The 10,080-nt window shown below is 51.8% G+C and overlaps 1 protein-coding gene across 1 annotated transcript; it reads left to right on the forward strand.

Annotated features, from left to right (window-relative positions):
• Nucleotides 1–9: 9 nt before the first annotated feature.
• Nucleotides 10–10,059, forward strand: CRYBB3 (crystallin beta B3). Its single transcript, XM_009438010.5, has 5 exons — nt 10–3,955; nt 5,155–5,273; nt 6,238–6,370; nt 7,689–7,831; nt 9,503–10,059. The coding sequence occupies exons 1-5, from the start codon at nt 3,881–3,883 to the stop codon at nt 9,666–9,668; spliced, it is 636 nt and encodes a 211-aa protein (XP_009436285.1). The 5' UTR covers nt 10–3,880; the 3' UTR covers nt 9,669–10,059.
• Nucleotides 10,060–10,080: the final 21 nt, after the last annotated feature.

Consider the following 10,080-nt stretch of genomic DNA (forward strand, 5'->3'; position numbering starts at 1 on the left):
CTGTCCTGTGCTGAGCTGTGGGCCAGCCAGCGAGAGGGCAGAGCTGGGGTCCTGGGAGAGGGTGTCCATGCAGAATGGGAGGCCATGGAAACAAGGCAGGATTTCCATTCAGACTGACAAGGGGTTGAGTCCTCCTCCTGCCACCCTCTGGCTGTGGGATTTCTTTTAAGCATTGGTTCTCCTTAGCTATACAATGGGAGTGGTGATCAGGACATTCTCGCAGGTAAGAGTTTAAGGTGGTGGTTCTCAGCTGGGTGGATTGTGCCCTCCAGAGCATGTCTGGTAATGAAAGGAGGCATTACTGGTTATCACAAGGAGGAGAGAAGATGCTCCAGGAAGTGAGTAGAGGCCAGGGATGCTGCTCAGCATCCTGCAGTGCACAGGACAGCTCCCACCCCGACCCCACCACAAAGAGTGACCCGACCCCAAAAGGCAATAGTGTCAAGGTTGAAAAGTCTAGATTGGGGAGATGTGGTACATCAAAGTGCTGAGCGCGCAGTAGGTCTGCAAGATCCTCAAAGATGTGATGGGAGGGGGAGCCACACCATCCCCACCTCTGCCTTCCTCCTTCTGTCCCAGCTGGTGGCAACTACATCCCAACTCAGGGGGTCCAAACCGACTGCTTTCTGTGACCTTCAGCAGGAAGTAGCCCCTTGGCTTGAACTGTCCAGAGTAGGCAGGATCCTGGGAATAAAAGTCAAAAATAACAGATACTGTGCGCAGTGCTTTGCTTGCATGACCTCCCAAAATGGCCCAAGTAGAGAGAAGGTTCTCCATTTATGGTGAGGAGACAGTAGCTCTGAGACCTTCAGGAACTCGTCCAAGGTCACACACATCTGCCTGACTCAGTCCAGCTGTCATCCACAGCATCTCACCACCATCTCCCTCTAGGGGGTACAGGGTAACTGTGTTTTTGTTTGTTTGTTTTTTGAGACGGAGTCTTGCTCTGTTGCCCAGGCTGGAGTGCAGTGGTGCGATCTCAGCTCACTGCAAGCTCTGCCTCCTGGGTTCACACCATTCTCCTGCCTCAGCCTCCCATGTAGCTGGGACTACAGGCACCCGCCACCACACCTGGCTAATTTTTTGTGTTTTTAGTAGAGACAGGGTTTCACCGCGTTAGCCAGGATGGTCTCGAGCTCCTGACTTCGTGATCCGCCTGCCTCAGCCTCCCAGAGTGTTGGGATTACAGGCGTGAGCCACCGCGCCCGGCCTGTAACTGGGTTTTATGCTGACTTGAGGATTTTAGCCAAAAACAAATAACAACAACAACAAAAGAAAACCTTGTTAACTCACTCCTTTGCTCCAGTATAATTTTATTCATAAAATAATCACTTATTAGATATTGATTACAGGCAGAATTATACTTTGTTAGACACTTAAAAAATTCCTGGAAGCTGGGTGCAGTGGCACGTGCCTGTAGTTCCGGTTACTCAGGACACTGAGGAGAAAGGATTGCTTGAGCCCAGGAGTTCGAGTCCAGCCTGGGCAATGTAGCAACAACCTATCTCTAAAAAATAAAATAAAATAAAATACCTGGATCTACCTTTTTTCTTTGGTCATAAATAAGTTGACTGTGATGGTCACTTTTCTTTCTATTGAGGCTAAGATCCCAGGTCCTGGAGCAGGCCAGCCCCTTCTCTCTGCTGTGTGATTCTAAGTAAATGAGTTCACCTCTCTGAATTCAGTTTCTCCATGTATAAAGTGGAATCAGAATTCCTCCCCTAAGGATGGCTGGATGAGAATTCCATACAATGCTTGTGAAGCTGGCACAATGCCTTGCGTGTAGTAGGTGTTCAAGAAATGGTAGCTGTTATTCGTGCATGTCTTCTACATGAAGAAAGTCAGTCTGTGAGTTCTGTGACGGCATCCTATGGAAACGGTTGGGTGGATTTGTGCCCAAGTTGGAGAGTATGGTTAGCGTGATCTGACTTAAAACTTAGGCCACATGGCACGTGGAAACTGGAGAGTGTCTGGGGTCCCTCACTTTAAGAACTAGAATTTTTCCAAAGGTTGCATGTGACTCAATAGGAAATGGTGACCCCCAAGAAACCAAAGAAAGGGAGTTGGTGGTTGTGGGGAGACACGGGAGAGCTGCACACCGTGCCCCTTGCCCGGCGCTGCTGGGCTTCCCACAAAGCCAGTGAGGTTCATCTGCCCCCAGGAAGTCATCAGAGACGGTGGCTGAGGAGACAGGCACTGGGGGCCTCCGTGGACCCGCTATTGGAGTGAAGTGGCCTGGATGGAATTGGGTGGACAGGGTGCTGCCTCAGCAGGCTGGGATGCGCTGGGCTGTCAGAAAGTGCTCATAAATAGCATGCCCCTTGCGAAGACAGGCGAGTCTGCAGACGGCCGTGGCTCCTCTGTTCTTCCCGAGGCTACAGCAACAGGTTCATTCTGGGATGGGTTGGGGATGGGGAGGCAAAAGCCACCCTGGCAGGCCCGGACCTTTTGTGGTCTCTGTGGGACGTGCATGGCTGACCGCCTGCAAAGAAAAACAGGGCCTCCCTTAAGGGTCAGGTCCCAGTGAGAGGACCCTGACAGCCCAGCTGGGGGTGGAACGAGGGACCCTTGTCTGCAGTGGCCAGGGTCCAAGCCCCTGGACATGTGCTTAGGGCAGGGGACCTTCCAAAACAGCCCCTCTGAGGGAGGGGAGTGGGCACACATGGTACCTGCCAAGTCCACCGAAGAGTCCCCTGTGAGCTGGACCAAGCCCTGTTTCCTGCTGAGGCTAGGACAGACGGAACCGACAGCCCGCAGGCTGTGCATGTTAGGCCCACGTCCAGAGTATGTGGGCTGTGCAGCTGTGCATGCTGGGGTGGCCGTGCTGGGAGCCGTGGGTGGGTAACAGTTGGATGTGGGGTGTAGATGTAGGTGCCTTGTGTACCACTGTGGATGTCTGAAATGGGCAGGGATGTGTGTGTGTGAGGAGAGAGAGAGAGAGAGAGAGAAGCTGTCCTGTGAGCCCATGGGTGAAATATAACTGATAGTGACCATAGAAACTTTTGCGAGTGTGTGTACCTATGTGTGTGTGCTGACAAACAGAACAGTCCTGTGTGTGTCCATGGGTGCAACAATGATGAGAATTCTTCCATGTGACTGCGGCAGGGGCCTGTATTGCGTGTCACTGTCCCTGTAGCAATGAAGAACTGTCGGTGTCTGGGTCTTGAAGTGGCTGGTACACAGTCGTGTTCAATAAATGCTTAAGGAATGAGTAACCGAACGCAGGGAAACTGACCTGGAGCAGGTGTCCAACGACCTGGTCTTACAAGCCTTTTCTCTAGAGGTCTGTCTGTCCACCTCCCGACATATGGGGTCTCCTGTCCCTCCTGGTCACCCAGCCCAGAGCCTGGCACTGTGTAGGTGCTCATGGAATCTTTGCTGAATAAAGTAACCAGTGAACAAAAGAGTTCCTGGAGTACGGAGGTGGGAGAGACCCCTGTAGAGGAAACTCCCTGAAGCCCACCCTTTAGCCAGGTTCTGGGGGTGGGACATCTGCAGAGAGCTCTGAGAAACCTGGGTTTCGGGGAGCATCTGGATCAGGGGAAAAGGGCACGGGCTTTGGAGCCAGGCCCGACCCAGGCCACTTCCTCACTGTGTGCTTGAGGAAGTGGCCTCATTTTGCTGAGCCTCAGAGTTCCCCTCTGTACAATGGGGCTCCTGATCCCACTGTCTCAGTCCACGTGGCCCATGGCAGGTGCTCAATGGATGTTTGCTGAATGACTGAATGACTGAATGTCGATCATAAGTTATGGCCACGCCCCATGGGCAGCAAGGCTCTGTAGCTCATCCTGGACTCCAGTCACATCAACACCTGGCTTCTCCCGGGTGGATCCAGTGAACCATTTTCCTTTGGTTTGAAGCCAGAGGTGTTCCTGGGGAGATGGCGGAACAGCACGGAACACCCGAACAGGCTGCAGCTGGCAAGAGCCATGGAGGCCTTGGGGGCAGCTACAAGGTACTGGGCAGGGAGGGGGTCAGAGGGCCCAGGCTGCTCCTGGGCCTCAGGGTCATCTTCCCAGCCAAGCAGCACCTCTGCAGGAAGGAAGAGCCATCCTTCCAACCACCCAGGCCAAGACAAAACGCTCCGGGTGGGTCCTCTCACTGCCACCCTCCCGTTAGAAACTTGCTTCATGACTTTGCTGCATCTTCCCTCGTCTGCAAAACAGAAATGGTCACCCACATCCTGCCTGCCCCAGTGGATCAGAGAGGCCCGGGGGTTTCTGGAAACATGGCTCTGAGCTCTGACTCTCCTGTCTGACCTCAGCCTGGTGTCTTGCCCACTCTGGGGAAAAGGGCACAGGGTTTGGAAGCTCTCTGGGCCTCAACAGCCCCATGTTTGAAATGAGGATGGTGCCCAGATATTGTGCCCAGAGTTGGTGTAAAGGGTAAAAGACACGAGTGAAGCCAGCTAGCAGAGGGAGGCACACTAGAACTCTGAGAGAAGGTTTGAATGTGTTGGCTCTGCCCTTTCCAAACCATCTCCGGGGTCTTTTTGGGAAACTATTCCAGACAGAGTCTAAGGATGGGTCGAATCCCAGTGCCTCCTCTTAACTTGCTGTGCAGCCCGAGGCAAGTATCTTACCCTTTCTGAGCTTCTTTGATCCCTTCCGTAAAATGAACAGATGTTCCCTGGGGATCTTCTACAAAGTCAGTTTGTGTTTCCAGGTGGGTGAGAGAGGCAAAACCTTGGTCTGCCTTTGCAGCCCTTCTCTTCCTAGGCTTGGGGCAGGCAGAGGTCTTCCCAGAGACTGCAAACAAGTGTTTTCATTTTTTTAAGGGGGAAATTTCCTATTAAGGAAAATACAGATTTCTGACCTCTCTTGAAAAAATTGGAACTGGGACCTCATTCCCTCATCGCCAGAAGCAGCTTCATTTCCCCACCGACCTCTCGGGTTATTTCAGTCCGCTGGACTCCCCACCTGGCTCCTGCTGGACATCAGAGTTGCAATCCCTAGTTTAATTGGTCTCATTGAAGTTCCTGAAGGCGTTTCCCTCCATGACCATTAGAGGGCAGTGCAGGCCCGCCTCGGTGCCAGCTCCAGGCTGGAGAGATGCAGAAAGCAGAGGGTACCTCCCTCTAATGCCCGAAGGAGGGGCAGAGGCTGGAGCTGGGAGCCTAGCAGAGGTGGGATGTTTAGGACTCTGCTCTTCTAGGTGATCGTGTACGAACTAGAGAACTTCCAAGGCAAACGCTGCGAGCTCTCGGCCGAGTGCCCCAGCCTGACCGACAGCCTGCTGGAGAAGGTGGGCTCCATCCAAGTAGAGTCCGGGCCGTGAGTACCTAGACCCCCAGTCCCTCGCCACAGCCCTGAGCCTTCTGGGAGTGTGGAGGCCCCAGTCTGAGCTCCAGATCTGTTGTGGGGCTTTTGACAGCTCCCCTGCCTTCTCTGGCCTCGTTTTCCGCATCTGTAAAATGAGAGTTGAAGAATTCTCTAGAATCCTAGATGTCTGCAGAAAATCCCAGGATACCTGAGGTTGGAAGAACAGCAAGGTCAACCTAGCACCTAACTCAGTGACTGGAACATGGGATTTAATATTTATAATTTTAATAATAATTGTAACACCTAAAATTTAACATGCATTATGTCATTGAATCCTCATGACCCTGTGACAGAGGTATCATTCTTATTCCCACTTTATAGATGGGGAAACTGAGGCCAAAGTTGGTAAGTGTCCCATCCATGTCCACAAGGCAGGCAGGTCTCCCAGCTGGGCCCTGAATTCCCGCCTTTGGATTGCAAGTCCAGGCTCTGGCACTAACCATCTGGGTGATCTTCGGCAAGTTGCTTCACACACCAGGCCTCTGTTTTCTCATCTGTTGAATGGGGATAACAATGGTATGTACTTCAGAGAGAGTTTTTATGAAAATGAATGGAATGATGCAAATAAATACATATTAATAACAATACAATACAAAGAAAAGGAAGAGGAAGAAGTCACTGTCACCTATGGAATACTTATTGTGTACCGGACTTTGTGCTAAAGACTTTTCTGGGTACCTTGCACAGAGGCTAGATTCTCAATAACATTCCCTAGGATGGTTTTCTGGCCCAGAGTCTCAGACAGTTCCTGGTATGTCCTAGCAGCTCCGTTAATTACAGGTCCAGGAATTAGCAGTAGGGTTGGAGGGAGGGTACAAGGTTCAATGTCAGCAGCTCTTGGACACTTCTCTCACTAAACTTGAATCCTTCCTCAGCTGCAGCAAAGGTGACCCAGCCAAGCCTCTTCCTCCCTCAGGTGGCTGGCATTTGAGTCCAGGGCCTTCCGCGGGGAGCAGTTTGTTCTGGAGAAGGGGGATTATCCTCGCTGGGATGCCTGGTCCAACAGCCGTAATAGTGACAGCCTTCTGTCCCTCCGGCCTCTGAATATTGTGAGTGTGGTTCCTGCTCACTTCTGGGTGTTCCTGGAAGCAGGGTGCACCGAGAGCTGGTCAGGCAGCTCATTGCACAAGCTGGGCTGAGGGCTTGGCCCATATGGACCTGGCCTGGGAAGGGCCCTCATATTTCTGATTTGAACAATTGCGTGGGACAAGAAGTGGGATATTGAAGGGACATACGGTTGGGGGTTGAGACACCAGGACTCACATCTTGAATTAAACCAGCATAGCACTGGGACTTTTCTTTGTAACCGTACTAAAACGATGAGCCACATGGCCCAGTCTCAAATCAGTATTGTTATCAAAGAAATGCAGTCCAGGAAATAACTTCAGAAAGTAACCAAAATACTTTAAGCTCTCCACTTGTGTTTTTCTAGCACCTGAAAGGGACACAGTCCACAGTGACACTTTTTATTTATTTGTTTATTTATTTATTTTTTGAGACAGACTCCTGCTCTGTCACCCATGCTGGAGTGCAGTCTTTCTCTCTTTTTAAACATTTTTATTTATGTATTTTTATTTCATTTTCAGTTGCAGTCTCGCTCTGTCACCCAGGCTGGAGTGCAGTGGCATGATCTCTGCTCACTGCAACCTCTGCCTCCTGGGTTCAAGTGATTCTCCTGCCTCAGCCTCCTGAGTAGCTGGGACTGAAGGCACATGCCACCACGCTGGGCTAATATTGGTATTTTTAGTAGAGGTGGCGTTTTGCCATGTTGGCAAAGCTGGTCTTGAACTTCTGGCCTCAAGTGATCTGCCTGCCTCGGCCTCCCAAAGTACTGGGATTACAGGCCTGAGCCACCACGCCCGGCCCACAGTGACACTTTAAACACCACCCTTCTCCCTCCCCTGCTTCACTCACACCCAGCAGCTGCTCCAGCCCTTTCTCTTTGTCACATAACTGAGTCCTCCTTAGAGGGCAGTGGAAGAGGGGAAACTGGGAAGATTAAACCGGCATCTGGTTAGGAAAGAGGGAAAGCTCATATGATGATACTTTTGATCTCCGTCCACCCTCTCCAGGCCTCAGTTTCTCTATCATTTAAATGATGGGATTGAACAAGATCTGGAAATTCCTTTTCAGTTTTATAATCTATGGCTCTAGGTTCCTAAATCAACCAGCTTTGGAGGAATCTCCCCGTCCCTCCTACAGTGAATTTGGGGGTGGAGGCATCTCCTGAGGCCCTTCCCTCCTGCAGCGGGTTTGGGGGTGGGTGTTATTTTGTGGTGACCTGTTGATTCTTTCCGGCATCTGGAGCCTCCTTGACCTCTGTTCTGGATATGGGAGCAGCCGCTCACCCCACGATATTGCCCTCAGGATAGTCCAGATCACAAGCTGCATCTGTTTGAGAACCCAGCTTTCAGTGGCCGCAAGATGGAGATAGTGGATGATGACGTGCCCAGCCTGTGGGCTCATGGCTTCCAGGACCGTGTGGCGAGTGTCCGTGCCATCAACGGGACGTAAGGGACCCAACCCTCACCCTTGCCCCATCTTCTGGTCAGCCATGCTTCTGGCTCCAAACAGAATCAGTGCCCATAGTTTCTTCTTATTTTATTTATTGATTTATTTTTGAGACAGAGTCTTGCTCTGTCGCCCAGGCTGGAGTGCAGTGGCGTGATCTCAGCTCACTGCAAGCTCCGCCTCCCGGGTTCACGCCATTCTCCTGCCTCAGCCTCCCGAGTAGCTGGGAATACAGGCGCCCACCACCACGCCCGGCTAAGTTTTTGTATTTTTAGTATAGAGGGGTTTTCACCGTGTTAGCCAGGATGGTCTCGATCTCCTGACCTCATGATCTGCCCAACTCGGCCTCCCAAAGTGCTGGGATTACAGGTGTGAGCCACGGCGCCCGGCCATCGGTGCCCATAGTTTCTTGCATGATTCATGTTCCCTGCACTCCTGTACTGTTGAGATTTCTAGGCAGCCTTGACTTAAAACAAGTAAAATCTGTTCTCTCCACCTGTTCCCATCTGAGTCCTTCCTCCTTTTTTAAACATCCCCACACCCTTGAACTGATTCTTGAAATGTTCTTCCCCCTCACAACTCTTGTTCTTCTTAACAAAGGGCCCAGGATGTATGCAGTTATTGAGATGTGACACAAGTTGTACAGAGGAGAGCAGGCTTATCACCTCCCTCTTTCTAGGCTTGATATCACCGTTGATGCAGTCTTAGGATCACCTGCTTTTTGTAGGCGGTTACATCTCACTTGTGGGCTTGTAATCTGGGGTTGGGCCTTGAGAGGTGCCACCTATCCCTGATAATAATTTATTCAACAATTTTTTACTGAACATTTACTACATGCTGGTGTGCAGATACAGAGAACAACAAGAATGGCACATCCTCTGCCCTCAAAAAAATTGCGTAGTCTGGCCTGTAATCCCAGCACTTTGGGAGGCCGAAGTGGGCGGATCACCTGAGGTCAGGAGTTCATGACCAGCCTGACCACCACGGAGAAACCCTGTCTCTACTAAAAATACAAAATTAGCCGGGCATGGTGGCTCATGCCTGTAATCCCAGCTACTCAAGAGGCTGAGGCAGGAGAATCGCTTGAACCTGGGAGGTGGAGGTTGTAGTGAGCCGAGATCAAGCCACTGCACTCCAGCCTGGGCAACAAGAGCGAAACTCCATCTTAAAAAAGAAAAATTACATAGTTTGATGCAGAGACAGACAAAGTAACAGGTATTCAGAACGTATTGTGATCAGGATTGGGACTGGGATGCACAAGGGGCTCTGGGAGTCCCAGTGAGGTACTCGATTCAGCCTGCAGGAGTCTGGAGACATCTAAATTGAGCTATAATGGATGCAAGTGGAAAAAAGGGGGAAGGAGAAGGATGAGGTGAGCAAGAGTGTTCCAGGCAGAAGGAATCATGCATACAAAGGCTCCCCAACACAGCAGGTTCCGGGAAAGTAGAATAAGAGAGGCCACGGTGTTGAGTGTGAATGGGATGTTGAGAGATAAGGCTAGAGATGCTTTGTGAAGTGTCCTGTGAGCAGGGTAAAGAGTTTGGATTCATCCCAAGGGCTCTGGGGAGCTAAAGAGGAATGTAGGCAGGCAGAGTGCATGGTCAGATGCTGGCTGGAGGCAGGGTGACTTGAAGCAGACCGTCCACATCTCAACCTTGGTCTCCCGGCAGGTGGGTTGGCTATGAGTTCCCCGGCTACCGTGGGCGCCAGTACGTGTTTGAGCGGGGCGAGTACCGCCACTGGAATGAGTGGGACGCCAGCCAGCCCCAGCTGCAGTCTGTGCGCCGCATCCGCGACCAGAAGTGGCACAAGCGGGGCCGCTTCCCCAGCAGCTGAAAGGCACCCAGACTTCAAGGACCCAGACCCATCCTGGGGGGCTGCATGGGCAAGAAGAGGAGGCTCCAGGGTTGGGGCGAGGGCCGACCTGTCCACCCTTCCCTGGAATCTGCTCAATAAAGCCTGGGGTTGGTCCCCCACCCGCCACGTTCCTCGGCATCACTTCCTGAGGGAGCCAGGCCTGGGGCAGGACCTGTGGGAGAGGCGTGCTGAAGGAGGCTGGGGCTTGAGTGTTCTGAGACTCCCAGGAAGGGGCTGGGAAATTTGCCCATATCCTAGGCTCTAATCCTTTCAGGCAGAGCCATGTGCCTCTACTGCCCTGATCTTGTGTTTGTCTGCTGCTGCATGTTTCCATCTGAATGTCTGTCAGTCTACCCATCCACTCACCCATCCATCCATCCATCCACCCACC

The sequence above is a fragment of the Pan troglodytes genome, chromosome 23 (genome assembly GCF_028858775.2).
Source record: "Pan troglodytes isolate AG18354 chromosome 23, NHGRI_mPanTro3-v2.0_pri, whole genome shotgun sequence".
In the NCBI taxonomy this organism is placed as follows: domain Eukaryota; kingdom Metazoa; phylum Chordata; class Mammalia; order Primates; family Hominidae; genus Pan; species Pan troglodytes.

Bases quoted from the DNA above. Each gene is read 5' to 3' on its own strand.
- CRYBB3 (XM_009438010.5), top strand. From the start codon at position 3,881: ATGGCGGAACAGCACGGAACACCCGAACAGGCTGCAGCTGGCAAGAGC. The intron at 3,956-5,154 runs GTACTGGGCAGG...CTGCTCTTCTAG, and splicing joins GCCTTGGGGGCAGCTACAAG to GTGATCGTGTACGAACTAGA. The intron at 5,274-6,237 runs GTGAGTACCTAG...TTCCTCCCTCAG, and splicing joins ATCCAAGTAGAGTCCGGGCC to GTGGCTGGCATTTGAGTCCA.